This window comes from Peromyscus californicus, unplaced genomic scaffold (genome assembly GCF_007827085.1).
Source record: "Peromyscus californicus insignis strain IS unplaced genomic scaffold, ASM782708v3 Scaffold_6__1_contigs__length_162567912, whole genome shotgun sequence".
In the NCBI taxonomy this organism is placed as follows: Eukaryota; Metazoa; Chordata; class Mammalia; order Rodentia; family Cricetidae; genus Peromyscus; species Peromyscus californicus.
This window is the reverse complement of record NW_026294584.1, coordinates 60,205,038-60,230,704: the sequence shown is the minus strand read 5'-3', so window position 1 is coordinate 60,230,704 and position 25,667 is coordinate 60,205,038. Positions and strand designations below refer to the sequence as shown.

Below are 25,667 nucleotides of genomic sequence, written 5' to 3'. Positions count from 1 at the left end.
TTAACTTTGGTATGTGGTACCTATCCAGAAAATTGTCCATTTCTTTTAGATTTTCCAATTTTGTGGAGTACAGGTTTCTAAAGTATGACCTGGTAATTCTCTGGATTTCCTCATTGTCCATTGTTATATCTCCCTTTTCATTTCTGATCTTGTTAATTTGGATGCTCTCTCTCTGCCTTTTGGTTAGTCTGGATAAGGGCTTGTCTATCTTGTTAATTTTCTCAAAGAACCAACTTTTTGTTTCATTGATTCTTTGTATTTGTTCTCTTTGTTTCTATTTTATTGATTTCAGCTCTCAATTTGATTATTTCCTGGTGTCTATTCCTCCTGGGTGACTTTGCTTCTTCTTGTTCTAGAGCTTTCAGGTATGCTGTTAAGACACTAGTGTGAGATTTCTCCAACTTCTTTATGTGGGCATTTAGTGCTATGAATTTTCCTCTTAGCACTGCTTTCATTGTGTCCCATAAGTTTGGGTATGTAGTACATTCATTTTCACTGAACTCTAGGAAGTCTTTAATTTCTTTCTTTATTTCTTCCTTTACCCATTGGTGATTCAGTTGAGCATTATTCAGTTTCCATGAGATTGTAGGCTTTCTGTAATTTTTTTTGTTGTTGAAATCTAACTTTAAGCTATGGTGGTCCGATAGAATACAGGAGGTTATTCCAATTTTTTTTTAATCTGTTGAGATTTGCTTTGTGACTGAGTATGTGGTTGATTTTAGAGAAAGTTCCATGGGAAGCTGAGAGGAAGGTATATTCTTTTTTGTTAGGGTGGAATGTTCTGTGGATATCAATTAAGTCCATTTGAGTCATAACGTCAGTTAGGTCCCTTATTTCTCTACTAAGTTTTGAGCTCTCCAGTGGTGAGAGTGGGGTATTGAAGTTTCCCACTATTAATGTGTGGGGTTTGATGTGTGATTTAAGCTTTAGTAATGTTTCTTTTGCATATGTGGGTGCCTTTGTATTTGGAGCATAAATGTTCAGAATTGAAACAATCTTGGTGGATCTTTTCTGTGATTAACATGTAATGTCCTCGATCTCTCTTGATTAATTTTAGTTTGAAGTCTATTTTGTTAGATATTAGGATAGCTACACCAGCTTGCTTCTTAAGACCATTTGGTTGGAAAGACTTTTCCCAGCCTTTTACTTTGAGATAGTGTCTGTCTTTGAAGTTGAGGTGTGTTTCTTGTATGCAGCAGAAAGATGGGTCCTGCTTTCATATCCATTCTGTTAGCCTGTGTCTTTTTATAGGTGAATTAAGTCCATTGACATTAATGACAAGTGATTGGTTTTGGTGGTAGTGTGTGTGTATTTCTCTTCTTTGGGACTTACTGCTGTGGGGTTATCTATTGCCTGTGTTTTTGTGAATGTATCTGACTTCCTTAGGTTGGAATTTTCCTTCTAGTGCTTTCTGTAGGGCTAGATTTGTGGATAGGTATTATTTAAATCTGGTTTTGTCTTGGAATGTCTTGTTAACTCCGTCTATGGTGATTGAAAGCTATGCTGGGTATATTAGTCTAGGCTGGCATCCATGGTCTCTTAGTGTCTGCATTACATCTGTCCAGGACCTTCTGGCTTTCAAAGACTCCATTGAGAAGTCAGGTGTTATTCTGATGGGTCTGCCTTTATAAATCACTTGGCCTTTTTCCTTTGCTGCTCTTAATATTCTTTCTTTATTCTGTATGTTTAATGGTTTTAATTATTATGTGGCAAGGGAACTTTTGGGGGAGGGGTCTAGTCTATTTAGTGTTCTATAAGCTCCATGTATCTTCATAGATATTTCCTTCTTTAAGTTGGGAAAGTTTCTTCCATGATTTTGTTGAATATATTTTCTGTGCCTTTGAGTTGGTATTCTTCTCCTTCTTCTATCCCTATTATTCTTAGGTTTGGCCTTTTCATGGTGTCCCAGATTTCCTGGACATTTTGTGTTATGACTTTTTTGGCTTTGGTGTTTTCTTTGACTATGAATCTATTTGCTCTTTGTATCCTCTACACTAGAGATTCTCTCTTCCATCTCTTGTATTCTGTTGGTTATGCTTGCATCTGTGTTTCCTGTTCGTTTATCAGATTTTCTATTTTCAGCATTTCCTCTGTTTGTATCTTCTTCATTATTTCTATTTCAATTTTCAGATCTTGAACTGTTTCCTTCACATGTTTAATTGCTTTTTCACGGTTTTCTTGGCTTTCTTTAAGGGATTTATTGATTTCTTCCGATTTTTTGTTTGTCTTTTCCTCAATTTCTTTAAGGGAATTTTTTATTTTTTCTTTAAAGGCCTCTAGTATCTTCATGAAGCTGTTTTTAAGGTCACTTTCTTCTGCTTCTTCTACATTGTGATGTTCAGGTCTTGCTGTTGTGGGAGGGCTAGGTTCTGGTGATGCCATGTTGCTCTTTATGTTGTTGTATTTTTGCACTGACATCTGCCCATCTCTTCCTCTAATAGGTACAAGAGGTGCCTATGTCTGAGTGAGCTGCTATTGGTCCACTCAACTCTTGTTGAGTCTGTGTCTCAGAGGGTCCCTCTGGGTCCAATCTTAGCTCTTGGTCTAATTGGAGCTGGCGGATTCTGTGTCTCAGGGAGCTGCTCTTGGTCTTATCAGGGCTCTTGGTCCAGTCAGAGCTGGTGGATTCTGTGTCTCAGGAGGCCTCTCTTGGTCCAGTGAGAGCTGGCAGATTCTGTGTCTCAGGAAGCCACTCTTGGCCCAATGAGAGCTGGCAGATATCTTGTCTCAGGAAGTTACTCTTGGTCCAATGGTTGCTGGAAGATTCCTTTTCTCAGGAAGTTACTGGGGTCACAGGTAGATGGGTATTGGGATAGGGCATGGGTCTTGTAGATGGCAGAGACCAATGGGGGGGTTTGGTGAGGGAACCTGGCCATGGGAGTTTCCCTGCTGGCCAGCAACTGGGGGCAGAGTTGGGTGAGGGTTCCTGGGGACTGGCTGTGTCCCAGGGCCTGGGTCCTAGAGGCAGGACTCTCTGGGTGGGAGAGGAGTCACTCACCTCTTGGTCCAATGAGAGCTGGTGGATTCCTTGTCTCAGGAAGTTACTGGGGTCACCAGCAGATGGGTATTGGGGTAGGGTGTGGATCTTGTAGATTGCAGGGTTTGATAGGGGGTTTTGGTTGGGGAGCTTGGTTGCAGGAGTTTTCCCTGCTGGTCAGCAACTGGGGCACAGTTGGGTGGGAGTTCTCCTGTTTAGTCTTTTCAAAGAAGTCATTTTGATTGTTTTTATTCTCTTTGATATTATTTTATTCTGTAACCCATCCATTTTTTATTTTTATTGCAACTTTTCTGCTTTTGTAAGCATACCTTGACATTTTACCTTTTTTATTTTCAGTGCTGGGAATCAAACCAGGGCAAACATTAGCATTCTGCCTCTGAGCTACACCGTCTGCCCACGTTTGCTAACTTAAATTGGATTTGCTTTGTTGTTTGTTGTTATCCTTGTGTTGAAGCAAGGTCTAGGTACTAGCCCAGGCTGACCGGGAACTTTCCATCCTCTGCCATCCCCAGCCTCCAGGAGTTCTGCAATACAGGTATCTGTCACCATGCCTGGCCTTAAAGCTGAGCTTTTCGCTTTTAGATCCCCACATTTTCTCTTTTTCTCATGAATGTATTTACAGCAATGTTTTCCTGTAATTACTGTTTCAGTTCTGCCCCACAAGTTTTTAAATGTAATGTTCTCAGAGTTACATGTTCACAAATATTTATTCCATTGCAATTCTTTACTTTGACCTGAATTCTTCCATATATTTTAAAATCTTTTAATATATATGGAAGCTTTTGTTTGCAATGGATGAGAGATCATGACAATTTGAAACTGCCTGAGATTTACACTTTAGGACTCTGTCACCTGACACAGCCAGAGGACCAGGGCTCAGGGCAACACAGATGGTGTGGGAAGCAAGGAGTCTAGTCGAGAGACATCCAATGAGGACAGTGACAGGCACACCAGCATCCGCCTGGGACATCCACAAGAAAGACGTCAGGAACAGTAGAGCAGAGCATTGGAAAGAAGGCTCCCACCACCACCACAGGTCTGTGATGGAAACCCACAACGAAAGGCAAGCGAAGGTGATAAGCACACAGACCTATTTCATGTCAGCTTTATGTGGTGCCGGAGCTGACAGAAATAAACTCCCAGAGGCAGGGAAACCTGGCTGAGCTGTCCATTCAGACAGCTGTGCTAGAATGTGACTGGAGAACCAAGGATTGTTCTTATTCAACAGTAACACAAAGTCAGCAAGACCAGTTGGATCCAGTTCCTCCCAGTCTCTACGGCTTTCCATAACCCTCACATAGAGAGACTCCTCTGGAATGAAGGCTCTGGCCTACTTTAGAGGTCAGAGATTCTTCTGTGGCCTCTTCAAGGGAGTAGACAGGGGGATGGTGAAAGTGACCATTTGATGACTGCCTGCCATTTTTCCATGTTCAAATGCCATAATGGGGGGTAACATGTCCCGGACCCCAGCAAAGCTAAGAGCTGTGGTATAAAGGAGAAAAGCAAGCCTGAGCCACGGAGCTGCAGTTACCAAGGGGAGCACGTGATAGGAGCTGCAGGAAGCCATGGTCAGAGTATCCCCCTGACAGCATAAACTACAGTTCTCTTGTGATCAAAACATGATGTAGCTTCTCACAGTCCTGGGACTCATGTAGCCTGCCCCCCACCCCAACCCCCGCCCATGGCCCACACCACACCTGTGGAAAGTTATATAGGTCTGCTGACACTGTCACTTCTGCCCATCAGCCATTCCTCCCTCAACTCTCAGGACACACAGTGTACCTCCCTGCCACCCACCCCAGGAGCCTTCCTTGCCAAGACTTCAGCAAAGGTTCTCTTGAATCCACAAGATAGTCATGGGGGACCCTGTCGGTCCCCTAGCATTTATCCAGGTGCCAGATGAGGACCAATTCAGGCCCTCATAAGGAAAATTCCAGCTCCTTCCTACACCAGAGCTCCCCACTCCAGGCTGTACTCAATTCATAGTGGTTATTATAAAGTGGAATGGCAATCTCATGGTCAGAAGCAGCTGTGAGGTGCCACTGAGTCCAAGAGCAGCAGCGGGTATTCACTTATGGCATTCCAGAAACAAAGTCTGCTCCAAGGTGACTCTCCTGGAATGCTGCTAGAAACTGCATGACCGAGGATTTTGTGCCTAAAGAAAAAGAGACACCACACTGCAGTTCATCAGGCATCTGCTGCAGGGCGGAGATGATGGCTGCTGTGCTGGGGAGTAGCAGCTGAGAAGCATCTCAGAGACCACAGACCGTCTTGGGACCCCTGCTGCCTGCTCCTGGAGACCCAGCTGCACAGTTGGACAGGAGGAACGCCTCACAGTCCCAAAGGCTTTGGACACAGCCTGTCATCAGCCCATGTGGGTCTGTACCCTCAGGCCAGCAGTCCAGGGCACACCCTGGAGAAACTCCCACAGTTGGCTCCTCTGCCCAGCTCTGGTCAGAGAGCAGAAGGAGAGGTTCAAATTGGTTAAAGACCTCGTTCAAAGCCACACAGTCAGATGGGACCCCAGCCCGTACCTCTAAACTCTGCTCTCAGCTCTTGTTCCCAGTTAAAAGGAACTGTGCCTCCACTGGGGGGCTACCCAGCCAGCATTTGGGTCCCTTTGCCCATTGTCATCTACCACCCATGAACCCAGTGACAGTTCTTTACTGAAGAAGACCCTCAGGTAACCAGTACCGCGCAGAACTGTCTTGTGTGGGCAAGAGCTTGGCTCTTACTCTTCAAAGACCTTGTCCCATTCAGTGGGGCATCCAGGAAGCAGGGCCTGAAACAGGGACTTTCATTTGGTGGGATGAGAATTCTTGGGAAGGTTCCAGAGAACGAGAGTGACTGCAAACAGCACAGGGCAGAGCCAGGATGCCCCAACTGGGTCTCCTCGGGAGACCCCTCCTGTTCAGCTCTCCCCAAAACTCTGAGCATCAGCTGCATCAAAGCTCCTCGCCTCCCATTCTCAGCTTCCAGTTCAACTAGGGCAGGGGTGAGGCGACGCCCAGGCTGGGCGGCTGTAAGCCCTGGTGTCTATATTAATTCTCACTTCTCAGACCGAATACCTGACAAGAAGCAGTCTAAAGGAGGAAGGGTTTGTTCCAGCTTATAGTTCAAAGGAGTCATTCCCTCATGGCAGGGGCGGAGTGGTAGCAGTGGGAAGGAGCATGGGGGGGTGGGGGCAGAAGCAGGAGGCAGCTGGTCACGTGGCATCTGCAGTCAAGAGGCAGAGAGTTGAATGCTGATGCTCAGCTCACCTTCTTCTTTTGATCCAGCCGGTGGAATAATACCACCCACCATTAAAGTGAGTCTTTTCATCTTAATTAACCTAATCTAGATAATTTTTCACAGGCGTGGCCAGAGGCGTCTCCTGGGTGTGCCTAGGTCCTATCAAGATGACAGTATTAACTATCACAATGGCCAACAATCAGCAAAGCTATAAAAGGGACAAGGGACACCAAGAGCACACACAGAGACATTCTTTCACTTGGGGTGGGGCTCTTGGTGTGTCTGAACACAGCAGCTGAGGCAGGATGTATAGACAAGGGGTGGAGCCTGCTCCAGGAAAGATGCGACATTTTTGGTCCAAGACTTGTTATTTCTTAGCCTTTCGCTCTCTGCTGTGTCCTGTATCCCCACCCATTCCCGTTAAGTTGGGCTGTGCAAGCCAGGTGGGGATGGGCCCTGCTGATATGGCCAGTCCCCAGGACCAGAAAGAGGTAACAAACAGTACTGGCAGATAGACCCCCTGAAGGTACCCTCGCTCGCCTCTACATCCCGCAAGCTTGCCCAAGAGGAAAAAAGCCATCTCCATCTCCTCTTCCCCACCCCAAGGGAAGAGGGCCAATGGAATACCCGAGCCAGAAGGTCCTCCTCAGAGGGTGCACAGTTCCCCAGTGTGGATGACATCTTTTTAAAATGAAGCTTCCAAGCCGAATCTGGGGTTGGACCCATGGCTTCACATAACAAGCTCCCAGGAGACAGTAATGCCCAGAGAGCACACACCCATGGGTGCAAACACACAGGAACACACACACACACACACACACACACACACACACACACACACACACACACATACACACACACACATCCCTGGGTGCAAACACACAGGAACACACACACACACACACACACACACACACACACACACACACACACACACACACACACTGCTCGGTCCCTGGGATTTACCCACCATCCACTCAGCTCCGGTTTTCTTCCCCTGTTCTCACCCTGTGAGTGACAGGTAGGACTCGGAAGGGTTGTGATCCAGCCATTCCTAAAGTCCTCCCCAGGCCATAGCTCAGGCTGAGCCAGGCCTCCAACCTTGTCTGAAGCTCACAGTGAGGTACTTGGCCAAGAGAGGCGGGGCCACAGCCGCTGCTTCTGCCTGGGATTGGGGGCAGAGTAAGAAAGGGGTGGGCCCTGCTGTCGCCTTCAGTTTGGGCAATGTGAAGGGAACACAACCCTGACTACTCTACCCCATCCCCTCACCCTAGAGCCAGGCTTCACAGGCACTGGCCCGGAGTGACTTCCCACTCATGACCCTCCTTGGCTAGTGACAGAATCTAGAGTACTCCTCAGCCATGGTTGGGTCCGGACCCTACACACTTGCACTAGAGAAAATGAGGTCTGTGACAGGCTCCACCTTAGGACAGGGACATGCTTTGAATTTGCATCCGTTCTGTCTGACTTGTTTGTTCTCACCCCAGCTCTATGAAGTCAGAGAGCTGACTGTTAGGACTACAACCAGAAGAGATGTGACTGGCCCGATGCCCACCCTGGAGTCCAGTCTCCTGACTCAAATCTTCTTGGTGGCCCAGTGCTTGGGAGCCAGCGGGAATCACCTCAAAGCTTCTGAGCAGGTGTTGTTCCACTGTGGGCTGAGGGTGACTCAGACTCCAATAGTAGTCACTACCTGGACAAGGAGGTCTGTGCTAACTGCTGTAGCTGGTGATCTGCTTCCTGTAGTCTTTGGTTACTATTCCACTTTGAACACAAGTCCATGTTACCTTGGAGGAAATTCCCCCACAAGCGATGGGGGCTAAGATACAGGTTGGAGTAGAAGCCACTACCCCACCTGGCTATGTCCCCCAAAGACTGCTCCACATACCAACTGTTGTAGAGAACATTTATTTGAGTCGGCTCCAACAGATGTCAGGGACTTCCAGGAATACCCAACCTGGACATCCACTCAGGTGCACTCCTGTGTAGCCATAGTGTGTGTTGGGGGGTATCCCTTCTGCTTCTACCACCCCCAAAATGCAAAGACCTGAGGCCTCAAGCATCCATTATTGATCCAAGGAGCCAGCCCACAACCCAACCCAATGCATCTGTAGTTAACTCTCGTGCACTCTCCCCTTGCACAGCTCCCACACCACCCCCAACCTCCAACATTTATTCCATCAGCCAGTTGACAAGCGTTTTCCTGAGAGTTAGGAGCCCAGCCCTGTGCTAGACCCACTTGGGGTTGAAGAAGAAATGACAGCCCCTTGCCCTCAGGGAGCTCACAGTCTAGTTGGGGACTTGAGGTGCACATGTGCGCACACACACAGCACGTATACGTATACACAGACACAGAAGCAGCGTGCACAAGACTACACAGTATGTAGTACTCAAGGGAGACACCGTGTGTTAACGTGAGTACTGTCCAGAGGGAGCATGGCGGTGGGGTGCTGGGAGGCTCAGCCCTGGTGAAGAAGGAGGGTTTTGGGGGTGGGGAAAAGAACATTTCGGGGCAGTACAGGGGAAGTCAGGGTACAGTTACAGCAGGGAAGAGACGAGCTGGGCAGTTAGCTGAGGGGCACGGTGAGGGCTCCTCTAGACTAGCCAAGGAAAAGAGCTGCATGGGAGCTCCTGGGGTCTGGGGAATGCTCCCCCTTCTCAGATTGCTTTAGTACTCAGTGACCCCAGAATAAGGCATAGGGGTTCAGTAAGAACCTGTAACCCAAACTGCATAGGGGATACAGGCAGTAAGACCCCAGGTTAGGAATCCACAGGTTCCTACCAAGCCCTAGCAGAAAAGGGAGGCCTCCCCTTTCCTCATTCTAGGGAAAAAGAGAAATATCCACAGCCTCCTGACTGACCTGCTCACATTTGAAGACAGGAGTCCTTGACCAACAGTAGCCCAAGACCCACACCCCCTACTTGTACACCTGCTTGCTTAGGGGACACACACAACTCCTCCACTGACTTCTCCCTCTGCCTAGACCCATGGGCACATGCCCATGCAGGGTTCTGGTGCCTTTCTACCCACACCTTCCCAGGTGAGAATCTTGGCCAACCAAGAGGCCTGATTGGTTGCGTGGGGCTAAAGGAAACAGGATTCCTTCTCCCTGGGGCAGACACAGAGAAAATGTTCCGCTATCCCTTCAGCAGTCCAGCCTCCCCTTGAGACTCCACAGTGAAATCAGAGTCAAGGCCAAGCAGGGGGCTTCATTGTAAAATCCCACATCCTGTCAGACACAAAAAGGGGAAAAGGGACCAAGCCCAGGGATCCTTGGGCAATGCTGAGGTAGGGAGACTGGGTCCTACAAATCAGGTGTATTGTTAGACTGGGGAGAAGGGATGGATGGACTAAAAGGGGCTCAGCCTCAGAATTCTTTATTCCCAACAAGAGGCAACCAGGAGGAGAGAGAGACACTTGGATGGAGTAAGAAAGGGATGGCAGATGAAACCCCCAGGGCTGAGGTCTTTAGTCTGGAGTCCCAAGGCTCCTGAAACTGCTTGGTATTTTGAAAGCTACATGAGTATGTGACTTCTAGAAGGTCCACAGCCTCCATCAGAATTTAAAGGGCCACATGTCCCCAAAGTCCTAGCAGGAACCTTTCTAGTTCAGAGAGGGCGCAGAAGCACTCAGGTGCTGCTCACGTCTCGAGGGAAGCTTTGCCTCTCCAGCCAGGACTGCCATCAACTTGCTGCGATAATGCAGACCAGTCGCTTCTTGTCTGCCCTTCAACCCAGTGGTGGGCAGGGCTGGAAGAGCGAGGTCAGCTCTCCACACAGGTGCTGTCTGTTTCCACATGTGAGTGGAGATCTAGGGGCAGGAAGCCAAAAGGAGGCTTGCCCAGCTGTAACTCAAGTCAGACCTGGGGAGTTCTCCCACCAAAGGCATGGACCCAGCCTCTAATTCCCAGCTCTACCAACACAGGGCACCTCCAGAGGTAGGTCTTCTGAGGAGACACATCCTCATGCCAGGATGCCAGGACCCCATGGGACTCCATTCTTAGTGTCCATGCCCAGCTATGTCCTGCATGTCCTGGGCCACAAGGTCCTGTCTGCTTTGTATCTGTTCACAGAAAGAGAGGTCATGGTCAGTACATTGTAGTAACAAAGGCCCTGCCTACACACCCATCTGGACTGCATGGACACATTCACAGGACCCACTCTGAATCTATCTGGGACTTCACGACAACCCTCTTGCCACCATCCCCCAAACAAATACTGCCAAGATTATTAACCTGTTTACACATGGGCTATTTGGGGTCTGAGTACTTGAGTGACTGACTAGCTCCTGCTACCCCAGGACCTTGTTGACTTTCTACCACCAAATACATTGTGAACCACCAAGCATCTCAGGCTGAGGCTGGTGATTCCAGAGGAGCCACACAGCAATGAGGTAGAACAGAGAGCAAAGGGAATGGACAGGTCTCCAGTACTGAGTGTAGGCCTAGCAGGAAGCAGGGCTCAGGGAATAGAGGCCCTCTCTGAGCCCCCAGCACCCCAGCATGTCCCCAGCACCTGTCAAACCCACCGACGCCCTGCCCACATGCCCAAGTTCTCTCACTGCCTTTTCAACAACTCAGTAACAAAGGTGAAAGATCTTCAGGTCCAAAATCCAAAACAAAGCCCATCCTTGACCCACTGTAGCACTAATTATTAACTGTGATTCGGAACAGGCTTGGGAAAACCTTGGAATTTCCTTGTTTGTCAAATGGCAGAAAAGGCCAGAGCCTCAGAGTGACAACTTGTAAACAGGGGTCCCGGAAGCAAGCCCTGCTTATCATTCCTTTTTTTTTTTTTTTTTTTTTTTTTTTTTGAGACAGGGTTTCTCTGTGTAGTTTTGGTGCCTGTCCTGGATCTTGCTCTGTAGCCCAGGCTGGCCTCGAACTCACAGAGATCCACCTGCCTCTGCCTCCTGAGTGCTGGGATCAAAGGTGTGCGCCACCACCGCCAGGCGGCGCCACTTCTCCTTCTCACCAGGTGACCTTGCTCAGTCCTCTGGCTGAGGCCTCCACGCTCTTCCCCTGAATGACCCTTGTCTCTCCCATCTGAGCCCCCGGGGCCTCTGCTCTGTGCTCCCGGGGCCTCTGCTCTCATTCTAAACCACAGGTCTGAGCTCACCGCACTCATTACAATGTCTAGTGTCCCTCCCCCCTGAACACAAAGTCCTTTGTGGAACAAATCTTAGCCCTTGCCATCTGGAAGTCACCCTTCTGCACACCTGCCCTTCCTACAGCAATTCTCTGTCTCTAGGACGCAGTGCAAGGCCTTCGACCCCCCTCAGGTGAAGCCAGTCGTTTTCCTGACCCAGGGACGTCCTCCCTACTGTAGGTCACATGTCTGTGCAGACACCCTGACGCCTGGTCCCAGGCATGAGTGTGGGCTTCCAAGTGCCTGGGCCTGGGGTCCTTCCAAGAGTGGAGCAGAGCACAACCCAGAGCTACTGAGCAAAATTCTCTGGACAAATGACTTCCCCCTCTGCGAACAGCCAAGCCTCGCAACACCCCAGGGAAAAAGAAAAGTCTCTCATCTTCGTCCCCAACTTACAGATATGCAAACTGAGACATGGAGTGAAATGGCTTCTCAAGGCCACCAGACAGTGGGTGCAGGCTTTGGGGACTGAGCTTGGGCCCAGGGGCCGTGGAAAGCGCGGCCCTCTCTAAGTCGCTTTCAAGTCTGACGTGCTGAGAATGAAGATCAGGTAAGCAACAGTCATGGAGACCAACACAGGCCCGCCCACCCACTTCTGACCTAGAAAGCCAACACTGTACACCCCCCACCCCCACTCCCACCACCTCCACACCCCAGGGGACTCTGGCCAACGCTATGGGGCTCACCTGCTCTAGGCCACAGGAGATTGAGGAGGCAAACTAACGCAGAACCCATAGCAGATGCATGCAGCCAGCCAAAGGGTCCAGGGGGAGGAAGGAAAGGGGGTGGCTCAAGCCCTTCCAACACCCCAAGCTGGCCCTGCCCCTCTCCCATGAGCCCATCCAGAGAGGGGGCAACTCAGCACCCCTGGATGTGGCTCCTGGATCGGAGGCAGCTGATGGTGGCAGGCCTCCCACGGGTCATAGCACACGTCCTAAATGGGCTGCCTGGCCCTCAGGCCCATGGCCATGGCTGCGCTGGTGGGTCTTGAGCGAGCCCTCACGCGCGAAGCTCTTGCCGCAGCGTGGGCAGAAGTAGGGTCGCCGCTCCCCGAAGACACCGGGACGACGCGGGTGTGGCGTGGGCATGCGCGCGTGTGTGCGCTGGTGGTTGAGCAGGAAGCGCGGCTCGCGGAAGCAGCGGCCGCACTGCGTGCACTGGTGCGGCTTCTCGCCGCTGTGGATGCGCTGGTGCGTGAGCAGGTTCTGCTTGAGGCTGAAGCAGCGGCCGCACTCGGCGCAAGGGAAGGGCCGCTCGCCGGTGTGTGTGCGCTGGTGCACCTCCAGGTTGTGTTTGACGCTGAAGGCCTTGCCGCACTCGGGACACACGAAGGCGGCGGTGCGACCCGCCCCTACGTGCGCCTTCTGGTGCCGCACCAGGCTGGGCTGCTGGGAGAAGGTCTGGCCGCACAGTGGGCAGCGGTGGGGCTGTTCCTCTGCCGGGTGGTGGATAACCAGGCCTTGGTCGTCCCCCAGACCCTCCTCCCCGTCCCCCGTAGGAGACCCTTCCCTGGAGGACACCAGCTCTGTCATGGGCACTTCCAGATGCAGTCACCAGCCCCTAGAGAAGCAGAAGCAGAGAGAGGGATCAAGGAAGACCCCACGGATCAGCCATTCTCCAGCCTTTTGAATCACTCACTTCCAACAAACCCCAGCGTTTGCCCATCTACAGCTTTGTTTCATTTCCTCACAGCCCGTCGTCCTGGGCTTTTCTCAAGACCAATTACCTCCTAGAAGACTTCCCTGGCCTCTCCAGCATCCCCTTGCAGTCTGCTGCCCAACCCTGTGCCCTTCATCATCACCTTGGGATAGGGTGGCCATGCTACCTCTAACTCCAACCCAGCACCTCAAGAACAGAGAGCTACCTTCTGTTAAAAGACACACCGAGCCCTGTGCCTGCAACACACAACGCATGGGCTAAATACTGTCGGGCAATTCCCAGGAGCAGCTTCTCCATTCAGATACCCAAGGACAGAAGGCGACCTGAAACCTGCAGGAAGGAAGGTCACCAGTGGCTTAAAGCAGGAAGCAAAATAAACCCCCATAAACCTGAAAGTGACCTCCCCGGGTTAAACATTAAAGGTAGCCCGTCTGTCTAACAAGATGAATCCTACACTTGAAAAGTTGCAGGTCACTGAACCAAAGCAAGAGCTCCCAAGGAGCCAGGTCTGGTCCAAAGGCTGAGCACCAACCACACTCACTCAACAAACATGCCCAGCACTGGGCTCCCTGCAGGCCTGCTTTAAAGATTGTCTTCCCAGGCCACTCAACTATCATTCTGAAATAGTTTCCCACCGCCCTCACAACATCCTTGAATAAGGGGCAGAGCAGCCCTGCTGAACCCAGGTTTGTAAATGGAATCATGGAGGCTGTGTGCAACCAACATACTTGTCCAAGGTCACGCAGCAAGGTGAGCCAGGCCTAGGCCCTAAGTCTCCTGACTCACTGTTAAAAACATTTGGATATATGAGCTGCTCAGCAGCAAAACACCCCTTCACACACATACGCAGGCATGCACACAGGCACGAACACACGCACGCACGCACACGCATGCACACCTACCAACACCTCAGCCACCACAAACCCATCCTTTCTCAAAGGGCCACTGCTCCTATAGCGCACGGTGTCTTGCCTCCACTCCCATGCCATGTAGGGCACTGGGACCCACTTCACTCACCCCCTCCATCCGAGAAGCTTGTTCAGGGTTTCCCTCAAACCTCCCTGAAGGTCTTCACACTTCTAGCCTCAGTCAATCTACCTGCAGGGTGGGGTCTGAGAGACACCCTCTGTCTTCCCCTACCTCCAAGCCTGGGTGGAACTGGCACTCACCCTGGAGAAAGGGACTAGGACCCATTGTCATGCCTCCACCCACAATCCCTCCCCAGATAGCTGCGCTGGCATTTGCAAAGATAGACCATTAGAGTCTCCTTGGCCAGCATGAGCCTGGTCGCTGGGCAACCTCCCCTCTTTCTCTACTAGACCTCTGACCAGGCCCAGAGGGTCCAGGGCCATGGTTTTGCCTCCCTCCCCCGAGTTCCTCCATCAGGTGCCACACTCACAGCCCAACCTGCTCCCCGTCTGCAGTCTGCAGCAGCTTTTCCCTCTGTCTGGGCAGCCCAAGGAAAACACAGTTAAGTCTCCCGCAGCGCTGCGCCCCTTCTTCCCCGCCCCCATACAGCCGAAAAGCCTCCCGCAGTCAAACCGCTGCATTAATCTCAAGAGCTCACCCCACCCGGCACGACTCCCTCTCACAGCCCTGCTAATTCCAGGGGTCCGAGCGACCCTGGAGAAATGTGATAAGCTGTGTATCAACCCCACCCCTAGGAAGAGACACAGGCTACCACCCAGCTGCCGCAGCCCACCCTGCCGGGCTGCCAGCCCCAGCTCCTGGAGGAACGCATGCAATCCACCCACCCCCGTGCCCGCAGCGCCCCCCACGGGACCGCGAGACCCCGAGTAAACAAGTAATTAAGTCTTGGCACAGACACTCCCAGAAAGGGCTGCATGGCTCCGGGCAAATACGGTAGCAGGCCCGCAGTGACCCGCCCCCAAGGGTCCCGCACTGGCCTCGATAAATACGGTAATCTCCCTCCCAGTCTGGGGCCCTGGCCAGAGACTCACGTGGCGCCGCCTCTGGAGCCTTCGTCTCTGCTGCAGCGCCGCAGTCGCCAGCGTTGCCGCAGCCGCACAGCAGCCCCGTGAGGCTGGGAGGTCTAACTCACCAACAACCTGGCTGGCGGGGTGGGGGGGAAAGGGAGGCCACAACGCTGCGCCTGCCCGGGGAAGAAGAGAGTCCAGATTCTGGGGCCCGCTTTGCCGAGAGGAGGGGTCACCCTAGTGGCCCAACACCCGCGCCCCCAGCCAGCCCCCCTTCCGGAGGAGCGCGATCTTGATCTTCATCGTTCCTAGGCAGAAGCAGCCTAGCCAGGCGCCTGACCTGCCCCAGCTCCTGAGAAGCAGGCTGAGTCTCTGGGAGCAGCAAGACATTCCCAAGGGGCGAGAAGGGAGAAATGCCCGGTGGGTGTGGGTGTGGGCAGTGCTGAAAAGTCTCTGCTGAGTCTATTGTGATCAAGCCAGAGTTGTCTCCCCAAAGCGCAGCTTCTAACCCCCAGAGAAGTCAGGCGTGGTGCACGCCTTTAATCCCAGCACTAGAGACAAGTGGATCTCTGGAATTCGAGGCCAGCTTTGTCTACATACTGAGTTCCATACCAGCCAGTGCTATATAGTGAGGCTCTGTCTCAAATGAATGAATGAATGAATGAATGAATGAATGAATGCACCCAGAGAAGCAGCAGGTTTGAGGGGCAGCACTAAATTGCAGTTTCCCACTGTCCTTTAATAATACAGCTTGCCTGTCCATAACCTTGGCTTTCTATACCACTGTTACTCATGTATTATCTCATGGGAACTTCCAATAACAATTGGCATCTATGAAATGGGATAATAAGTTATTATTAGTATTTATAGATAGGAAGAGATTTAAAACAAAACACAAGGTAGCTTCCTCCAGCACCCACAACTTTTAAAGTAACAAAGATCACACAGGAAAGGGCCTTAGAGTTCACAATTGATGAGGAAACAAGCCTGTGGGGAGAGTGATTTCAAGGTTATAGTCACCAGAGAAATAACTGATAGACTTTCTCTGTGGCCCCTCGGTAGTTGCCAGAGAAAGCGGGCTTCCCAGAAGCAAGTAGAGCTTATTCTAGCAGCTTCTAGGACTGGCAGTTAAGTAGGAAAACGGTGCATCATGGGCGTTGGGAAACTTGGATACTGTGAGGGTCCTCCCTGCTTCATCTCTACAAGTGTCCAGTGCGTTTGCAGAATTCCTCCAGAGGACTGAGGATCTAAAAACACCCTCTTGTTTGGGACGCGAGAACTGCAAGTCACGCCTACCTCTCAGTTTACTTAGGACCAGTGCGTCAGGCAGGCCCAGCTTGACTCATTCTGGATGACCCACCTCACCACAACCAGCCCCACTCCCCATTCCTGTGGTCAGTGAGGCAGGCTAAGCAGTGACATTGCCATCTGACATGAGGGAAAGGGGGTTGGTAACTTGACTTGTCCACCAGGTCATGTTCTACACTGATGGCAGGTCCAGACCTTCTGTCAGCCAGAGGTCCCTTGTCACAACTATTGGCTTCTCTAAGGATAGCTCAGCGCTGGCAACTTCGGTTCTTCTCTTTCTTTGTAAAGTGGGTCAGAGACTATCAAAGAGGTGACATCAAATCAAAGACAAGGTCACACTTGTCCTAGTGGTTTACAATGTGGGGTGCTCAGCAGCATTGCAGAGAAGAAGGGGGTACGTGGGAGCCAGTCCATGAGAAAGGAAACCAGACCCCAAGCGTTCCTATCCTGTCCTCTGCCAGGTAAGTGAGTGCAAGCCTGCAGTGGCCCTGTAGCCAAGTTGCAAAAGGCTGCATCAGCTGGGTGGGGCTGGATCCTGGACCCCTTCTTGTCTTCTGTGAGGAGCAGGCTGAAGACTAAGACAGATAACCCGAGGTACATGAAGAGCAGCTGGTCTCGGGCAAACAAAGAAACAAACCAAGTTCGACAGCCAAGAGTTTCATCTCTTCAGCAGGCCACAGGAGAAAGGGGGACACTCAGGGAAGACCAAGGGGAGCTGTCAACTGAGTTTCATCTCTTCAGCAGGCCACAGGAGAAAGGGGGACACTCAGGGAAGCCCAAGGTTTTCCAAAGCAAATACAATACTATATGGCAGGACAGTGCCATGCTCTCAGTGGCATTTTCTAGGTAAGCTGTGTAAGTACAGAGGAAGAAAACACGGCTGTGGGCAGGAATGGGGGGCAGGGGTGCCATTTAAAACCCTAGGAAGGGAATGACAGGGACGAAGGCTGAACTCCGGCCGAGTCACTACTGTCTCTTCCCATTTCATATACTTTCTGTCCCCAGATATCAGGCCATGGTCTCTCTCTCACCCAAAGGCCTGGTGCTGATTTCAATTTGGAATTTGACACACTTGTGTCGTCCCCATCAGGTTGTGAATTTCCAAGAGCAGGGACTGTGTTTTTAGCATTTGTGTTCCCGCAAGAGTCCAGCATTTGTGAGTCTTTTTCAATGTCTATTCAGTGAATAATGCATGTCTACATGGTACATCTCACGTCTCCATGGGCAGCCATAGGGACAAGGTGAAAATGAGGAAAACGACTGATCTGGCTACATGTTAGAGGGGTGTGAGGGGCTGCAGAGGCCTGAATGTAGACGGAGGGCTCTAGTTGTGAGGTGTCATCTGTTCCAAAGTTCTTTCTTCACAATTAAAATCCAAGACAGGGCCAAAAACATCGGTTCAGCCAAACAAACACATGGCAGATCTGCTGAATGTGAGGAACTGGTTCATTCCGGCCATTCTACCATTTAGATACAATGTGCCCCTCCCTTCCAGAGCTCAAAGATTAATCCACTGATGGATTCACACAATGACAGCGATGGCAGTATTGGGAGGATTTTGCAATGTTGGAGATGGCGCCTAGTTGGAGGAAGTAGGCTCTTCCTTGGGTGGGAGGGGGTGCCCAGAAATGACCCGCCCCCCCGTCTCTGTGCTTCCTGGCTGCCTTTCGGTGAGCAGCCCTCCTTTGCCAGACACTGCCACATGATATTCTGTCTCACCTCAGGCCTAAAGAGATGGAGCCAGCAAAGCATGGACTGAAACCCAGCCACGCACACCCTTAGGACAGGACTGCATGGACTGACACCCAGCCACCCACACCCTTAGGACAGGACTGCATGGACTGACACCCAGCCACGCACACCCTTAGGACAGGACTGCAGCCTTTGGTGTCCTCAGGTACTTTCACAGCAACAGAAAAACTGAGGAACACAGTTCCTCATAGAAACTGAGCTCAACAGGGAAAATTCTTTCCTTCTTTCTCCACAGTGCACATACTCTTCCAGTAGCCACACACGGAGCTTATTAGAATTATAATAAAGGCAACCTCCTAGTGAGTGCTTTCCTTGTTCTTCGCCCACCAAGGCCCAAAGCTTCAGCCCCACAGCTGTAACTCCATCCTTGATTAACAACAGCAAAACCCCATCGTTTTTCTAGATTTGAGCCGTGGGTAAGGAAGAGTGGAGAAAGGGTGGGAGAAGGCAAGGCTTCTAGCTTTTTGCCTATAGAATCATCATTACTAGGGTACATTATTGCCCCATGTAGCTGTTATATAAAATTCAAGTTAAAATTCAGCAATCGGTATACATGTGTGGATGTTTGTTTTTTGTTTTTGAGAAGGGTCTCCTGTAGCCCAAGCTAGCCTCAAACTTTCCATGTAGACAAGGATGACCTTGAGCTTCTGATCCTCAAGATCCTCCTGCCTCCACCTCCCAAGTGCAGAGATTAACAGCTGTGTCCATGGTGGCTAATTCTATGGGGTTCTGGGGACAGAACCCAGGGCTTTGTGCATGGTAGGGAAGCACTGACATCTAATCGATGAGCTACATCCCCAGCCTCCAGGCTTAAGTGTTTAGAGCCACATGTGGCCAGTGACTATGATATTGGACGACACACATTTCATCACTGCAGAAAGTGCTGTAGCACAGAGATCACCTAGGACACTTCCCCAAACCTGGAGACGCAGAAGATTCCATCCCTTCCCCAAAGGGACAACCTAAGACTCTACTAATTTCCCTCTCTTCACTGTCCTTGTCTCATCCGGGATGATGGTGACATACTATTTTTGGCTCCAATACTCCTCCTACCAAAAGGTCAAAGATATTTATGAAATTCAGACTACGTTAGCATGTTTCAGAGGTACCCTTCACTCTGTCAGCTTTTCCACCCCCGCCCCAGCAAGGATCTGTTCTCTCTCCAGGTTAGTGCACCTGCTGGACAGCTGCTTCCCATGGCAGATTGACCCATGAACCTGGGCAGTGTACTCCAAACCCCCCCAAGGAGCCTGACCCCTTTGCTGTCGAACTTGGTTTGTTTGTTTGTTTGCCTAAAGCCAGCTGCTCTTCATGTACCTCGGGTTATCTGTCTTAGTCTTCAGCCTGCTCCTCACAGAAGACAAGAAGGGGTCCAGGATCCAGCCCCACCCAGCTGATGCAGCCTTTTGCAACTTGGCTACAGGGCCACTGCAGGCTTGCACTCACTTACCTGGCAGAGGACAGGATAGGAACGCTTGGGGTCTGGTTTCCTTTCTCATGGACTGGCTCCCACGTACCCCCTTCTTCTCTGCAATGCTGCTGAGCACCCCACATTGTAAACCACTAGGACAAGTGTGACCTTGTCTTTGATTTGATGTCACCTCTTTGATAGTCTCTGACCCACTTTACAAAGAAAGAGAAGAACCGAAGTTGCCAGCGCTGAGCTATCCTTAGAGAAGCCAATAGTTGTGACAAGGGACCTCTGGCTGACAGAAGGTCTGGACCTGCCATCAGTGTAGAACATGACCTGGTGGACAAGTTGAGTTACCAACCCCCCTTTCCCTCATGTCAAATGGCAATGTCACTGCTTAGCCTGCATCACTGACAACATGGGATTAGATGAGATCATGAATAAGAAAGTCTTATGAACAGGGCCAGGGCTGAAAACCATCTGTTCAAGAGTGGAGCATACAGGTTGTGACAGTGTACAGCATATTAAAATGATTCCCCAGGAAGTCCTTCAGCAAGGGCAGAGGCCATGTTCTGCTCATCTAGCACAAGGCCTAGTACACAGATCCATTAAGGAGCCAATGCTTTGCAGTCCCAATCTGGTTGATATGCATATAAATCAGTAATTTAGCCTTCTGGGAGATTTGACCCTGTCTGCCCTAGGACCCTGTGAGAGACTCGTCACCCAGGAAAAGAGAACAGTCATTCTTAACTTGCAACTTGCACAAGCAAGAGCTACAATTAGGCCTCATTAACCCTGAGTCCTACTCACACTCCACTGTGATTTGAAATTAATCACAGGCCATTTGTGGAAAAGAATCCGTTCTGTTGAAGGACCGAGCCTATCTAATCTCTTCAGTGTCTGCCACTTGATTCTATAGGGAGCCGGTATTTCTGCAGGACCTACCCTGAAAGCAATGGTGCTCTAGCCCCAAATGGTGGTACTCTAGGATGCCTTTCAGTAGTAGGTGAGCTTTCCAGGCCAGATCCAGGATTTGCTAGATGACAAAGAAGAAGCATGGAATAATGCAGGACCCTGAATACCTCCTGGGAAGGGATAGGAAAGAACAGGACATCACAGGGTGGCAGGAGAAGCTATTCCCAGTGTGGGTTGGAGGGGGTGGTGGGAAAACTCTGCAGGCTTGGCTTCCTGTTGGTCCTCAGAGCTGATCAGCACACCTCAGCCAGTGCAGAACTTCACCCAGTTTAGGGTCAAATAACTTGACCAAGAAAGAGCAGGCCAGGCTGAACACTAAGCTGCCTTGCCAACGTGCTCCTTGGAGAGGCGCAACAGCTGCAGGGGGCTTGTTTGGCCTTTAGCCTTCCGTGGCCTTCTGTAACAACTGAAGCATCTCCAAAAAAAGAGGTTAAATTCTGCTGGGCAGCAGTGGGGCACGCCTTTAATCCCAGCATTCGGGAGGCAGAGCCAGGCGGATCTCTGTGAGTTCAAGGCCAGCCTGGGCTACAGAGCAAGATCCAGGACAGGCACCAAAACTACACAGAGAAACCCTGTCTCGAAAAACCAAAAACAAACAAACAAAAGGTTAAACTCTTTTACCTAGAGTGGCTTCGACCAGAGGCCAGGCTGAACTCAACACTGCTTGGCATCCTCAGGAAGATAGAGGCCCCAGGAGGCCAGCAAGTGCAGTTCCCTTCTCCGGAACTTCACTGGCCCACCTTCCTCCTGCCTCCAGCCATGGAACTCATCTTTGGGGAAGAACACATCCAAGGCTAAAGCCTGAGCTGGAGCCCTGGCTTCTGTCAACACCAGGACATCAGCTCCCCTGCTTTACGGGGGAGGAGAGGTGACCTCAGAGGGATGAGGAGGGGACAGAGAATCAGTATGTGGGAAGACACATGGAACTGACCTGAAGGACAGCAGAAGACAGAAAACTACCCTCCAGCCTGGGCAGCAGGTTGGAGCAGGACACATATGAAAGGCAACCCTCACAAACACCCTCGGAATCCGAGGGAGCACACATAGCTGGTCTCCAGTAAGGATGATTCAGAAAGGACAGCGACACCACGTGGAATATTCAGTCCTTCATTTTTTCTCCAACACCAGTATGGGTACGGACCCAAGTCAGCCATAGAAACCCACACACTTGGAACAGATGGCCCACTCTCACATACAGCCACTTTCCCGAGCAGCCAAGCTATAGCTGAAACCATGTGACTGTACCCCAACCCTTAGTCATCATACACATCATCAGTTCTATGGCAAGGTCTGCCTTACCTAGCACCACGACAGTTGGAGAGAGACCATCAAATCATCCAACACGGCACAGGTGGCACTGTCCTTGGTGCTGGGGAAATAATTACCCCCTCCTAGCCAAAACCTTTGCTCTATTGCTGGGATCCTGGAGCCTGTGACCATCTTCCCATGCGGATGACCCCGCTAACCATCGTGTAGCCTATGTCACAGGACAGTGCTACCACTGATCAGTTCCAGGCCATTTCACACAAGGAGGCTTTCCTAGGGACCCCAAGAGCCCTTCACAAGGTGCCTATGGCTGAGGGCCAATTCTGAATGGTGTACTAAGGAACACATTCCCATCACAGACACTCAGAGCTTTGATCTCACCTCCCCGACTAGGCACTTTTCAGGCTTCTGGAACACCATCCTCAGGCCTCCGAACCTTGAGGAACCTTTCAACAGACTCTAACTTGGGGAGCATCAAGAGTCAGCATTCCTGGCCCTCCTGTTCCCCAAATAACATCCTGTAGGCACACATTCTACCACCCACCACCATTAGCTGCACGGGGGGCACACACTACGGCTCTTCTTCCTCCTCTGGGCGAGGGTGTGGTGCCTGAGCTCCACGATGCACACGCTGGTGCTTCAGCAGATGCTGCTTTTGACGGAACCCACGGCCACAGGCAGTGCACAGGTAGGGTCTCTCACCGGTGTGGTTGCGCCGGTGTCGTGTGAGGTTGGGCTTTTGGCTGAAACAGCGGCCGCAGTCTGGGCACGCATAGGGTCGCTCGCCAGTGTGGATGCGCTGGTGGATGGTGAGCGCTGACCACCATGAGAAGCTCTTGCCACACTCGTTACAGATGAACTGGCGCTGCTCACTGGGTGCAGCCAGGGTCTCGCACCCCTGACCACACAGCACTTCTTTGACACCCTGGGTACCGTGGGGCTTCACAGCCACACTCCGGGCAATCTCAGCTTGTGGCTCTGAACCAGGCACACCACCCTGGACTGCAGACCGCGAACGCAGCAGCTCTGCCGTGGCATGTACTCGCTGGTGGGCCCGCAGTGCCGCACGGCTGGGGTAGTTCTGTCCACAGCTGGTGCACCTTGCAGACTGGGCACCAGGCAGGTGTGTGCGCAAGTGCTTGAGCAGGTGCTGCTTTTGGCGGAAGCTGCGGCCACAGTGCGAGCATGGGTGCGGCCGCTCACCTGTGTGGTTGCGCAGGTGCCTTGTCAGGTTGGGCTTCTGGCTGAAGCGGCGGCCGCATTCAGGGCATGCGTAGGGCCGCTCGCCTGTATGGATGCGCTGATGGATATTCAGGGATGACCACCACGTGAAGCTCTTACCGCACTCATTACAGATGAACTGGCGCTGCTCACTGGGACCTAAGCGGCCATGGGCTGCTGTCCGTACCCCATGCTGGCCCCACCAGCCCTGGCAGAGCCCCAGCCAGACCCACTCGGGGCGCCCGCGTGGGGATCCAGGGCGCAGGCGGCAGGCCCGGCGGCGCACAGCAGCATACCGGAGCATCTCCTGCAAGCTGACACGGGCACCCAGGCGGTCCCGGGCATGCGCTCGCTGATGGATGCGGAGGCCCACTTGGTGCCGGAAGCAGCGCTCGCATTCTGGACACGCGTGGGTGGCGGGTCGAGAGTGCGTCTTCTGGTGCTTGAGCAGGTGTTGCTTCTGACTGAAGCGTCTTGTGCACTCTGGGCAGCAGAAGGGCCTCTCGCCAGTGTGGTGGCGCTGATGGCGCTCTAGGTTAGGCTTCTGGCTGAAGCTCTTGCCACACTTGCTGCAGAGGTAAGGCTTCTCGCCCGTGTGTGTGCGCTGGTGGATCTTCAGGGATGACCACCAGCTGAACCTTTTCCCACAATCCACACACACGAAGTGACCCCCACCCGCAGAAAGTGCGGGGCTCAGCGGGCCTGGGGCTGTCCCCGGGACTCGAGTAGCCAGCCGTGCATCCTGCTCAGGAGGTGGGACCCACCATGCACCTCCAACCTCCTCCTGTGATCCCAGAGCCCAGGGCCGCCCCACGGTCTGGCACGGTGGGAGGACGCCCTGCTGCTGAAATATGTTTTCCTTGTCCTTCTCCGGAAGCGCGGCCTGAGACACCACAGTCTGCAGCAGCCGCTCTGGCTTCTCCTGCTTGATCCCTGCCAGCCCATCTCCTACGGAGGCAAAGGGAGAAGTCAGAAGACATCACTGTGGGATGCAGAGAGCGTAGAGAGGAAGAGGTGCGGGGAAGCGTGGGGACGGCTGAGAGAGTGAAGGCAAAACCATTTTCAATGGAGGGAAGAACATGGATAAGAAAGAATGAGGGCAGGGAAGACTTGAAGGACCTAGACCGGCAGGCAGAAGGTGAAGAGTGGAGAAAGCCCACAGAAGAGTAAAATCAAGTACGCGGCTGGCTTGCCAAGACCATGGGGTCCCTCGTGCTTGAGCTGTCCTGCCTTCCCTACCCAAGGTCCAGCGGATGCAGAGATGTTAAAGAACCCAGGCAGTGACGCTTCCTGAGCCAGGGAGAAAGACAATGGCCAATGTTCAAAATTACCATTGTTTTTTAAAAGTGACTCTGTGTGTATACATGTGTGTGCACATGTGTGTGTTTGTGTGGATAGGCAGATGCAAGGTCGATATGTGGAGGTCCAAGGACAACTTCCATTTTCATGTAGGTTTTGGGAGTTGAACTTGGGCTGTCAGGCTTGCCCTGTAAGAGCATCCCCTGCCCTGTAAGAGCATCCCCTGACCTGTAAGAGCATCCCCTGCCCTGTAAGAGCATCCCCTGACCTGTAAGAGCATCCCCTGCCCTGTAAGAGCACCCCCTGCCCTGTAAGAGCATCCCCTGCCCTGTTAGAGCATCCCCTGCCCTGTAAGAGCATCCCCTGCCCTGTAAGAGCATCTCCTGCCCTGTAAGAGCATCTCCTGCCCTGTAAGAGCATCTCCTGCCCTGTAAGAGCATCTCCTGCCCTGTTAGAGCATCCCCTGCCCTGTAAGAGCATCCCCTGACCTGTAAGAGCATCCCCTGCCCTGTTAGAGCATCCCCTGACCTGTAAGAGCATCCCATGCCCTGTAAGAGCATCCCCTGCCCTGTAATATCGTCTGCTGAGCCATCTCACCAAACTAAAACTTGCTGTTCTTTTTCTAGCATGGACACCGGGAGCTTTCTAGGCATGCCCAGTCCCTCAGTGGTTAGGGCTACCACACCCTGAGTCACTGACCCTTTGTCTCCACTGGCAGGGCTATGGAGCAGGAACACCCCACTGGAAGGACCTCCACCTTTCTCTCACAAAACTATGAATGAGGAGGTAGGCCCCAAAGGCTCAGCATGGGAAAAGGTATTCCATGCCCTTTTAGTGAAGGTAATCCATTAGAGCAGTGGTTCTCAACCTTCCTAATGCTGCCACCCTTTAAACAGTTCCTCATGTTTTGATGACCCCCAACCATAAAATTATTTTATTGTTACTTCACACCTGTAATTTTGCTACTGTTATGAATCTTAATGTAAATATCTGATATGCAACCCCTGTGAAAGCGTCATTCACCCCCAAAGGGATCACAACTCAGGGGTTGAGAACCACTGCACTAAAGCTCAGGGAAGCAGCGACCAGCCCACAGCTTACACCCAGGCTCCCGGTGGTAAGAAGCCATAGCGAAGACTGCTTTAGAAAGGGCAGAGTATAGATGCGATTCACTTATGTAAACATCAAATCTGGTAAAAAAAAAAAAAAAAACTACTGTGAGTTAGATCATGGCCCATCACAGAGGAACAGGCTCTGAGGTCCTATCTGTGTTCTTCTTTGATGCAGGTCCTGGTTACAAAGGTGGGCTGCTTTGTAAGAATTTATGAGCTTGTAACGTGTGCACCTTCCTTTGTGTGCTATGCTTCAGTAAGAAGCTCACACCTGATAAAAAGAGGCAGTACGAAGCAGTCATGAGCCAAGAAGATCTGCAAACAACAGATTTCAGCATCAGCAAAGCAAC

General features: G+C 51.5%; 2 protein-coding genes across 13 annotated transcripts in view; both read right to left on the bottom strand.

Moving 5' to 3' along the window:
* Positions 1 to 8,121: 8,121 nt before the first annotated feature.
* LOC128099958 (zinc finger and SCAN domain-containing protein 2) lies at positions 8,122 to 22,247 on the bottom strand. 9 transcript variants are annotated; one of them, XM_052721900.1, is made up of 4 exons: positions 22,230 to 22,247; positions 12,064 to 12,937; positions 11,774 to 11,910; positions 8,122 to 10,292 (listed from the first exon to the last, which is right to left on the bottom strand). In XM_052721900.1, the coding sequence occupies exon 2, from the start codon at positions 12,907 to 12,909 to the stop codon at positions 12,298 to 12,300; it is 612 nt and encodes a 203-aa protein (XP_052577860.1). In that variant the 5' UTR covers positions 12,910 to 12,937; positions 22,230 to 22,247; the 3' UTR covers positions 8,122 to 10,292; positions 11,774 to 11,910; positions 12,064 to 12,297. The 9 variants fall into 9 exon arrangements, with proteins under 9 accessions (XP_052577860.1, XP_052577858.1, XP_052577856.1 ...); XM_052721898.1 differs by lacking the exon at positions 22,230 to 22,247 and adding an exon at positions 14,998 to 15,142; XM_052721896.1 differs by lacking the exon at positions 22,230 to 22,247 and adding an exon at positions 14,791 to 14,977 and having other exon boundaries at positions 12,064 to 13,366.
* The window catches only part of Znf775 (zinc finger protein 775), a 25,640-nt gene continuing 12,796 nt past the window's right edge, over positions 12,824 to 25,667 (bottom strand). For 2 of the 4 annotated variants that reach the window (XM_052721889.1, XM_052721888.1), the window contains one exon: positions 22,230 to 23,854. In XM_052721889.1, the coding sequence (XP_052577849.1) occupies positions 22,257 to 23,854 (1,598 nt within the window). In that variant the 3' untranslated portion in view covers positions 22,230 to 22,256. Of the gene's footprint in view, positions 12,938 to 21,512; positions 23,855 to 25,667 lie in introns of those variants that run through there. The other 2 variants (XM_052721890.1, XM_052721887.1) reach the window with 2 other exon arrangements.

Excerpts from the sequence above, each read along its gene's own strand:
- LOC128099958 (XM_052721900.1), bottom strand. The coding sequence starts at position 12,909 with ATGACAGAGCTGGTGTCCTCCAGGGAAGGGTCTCCTACGGGGGACGGG.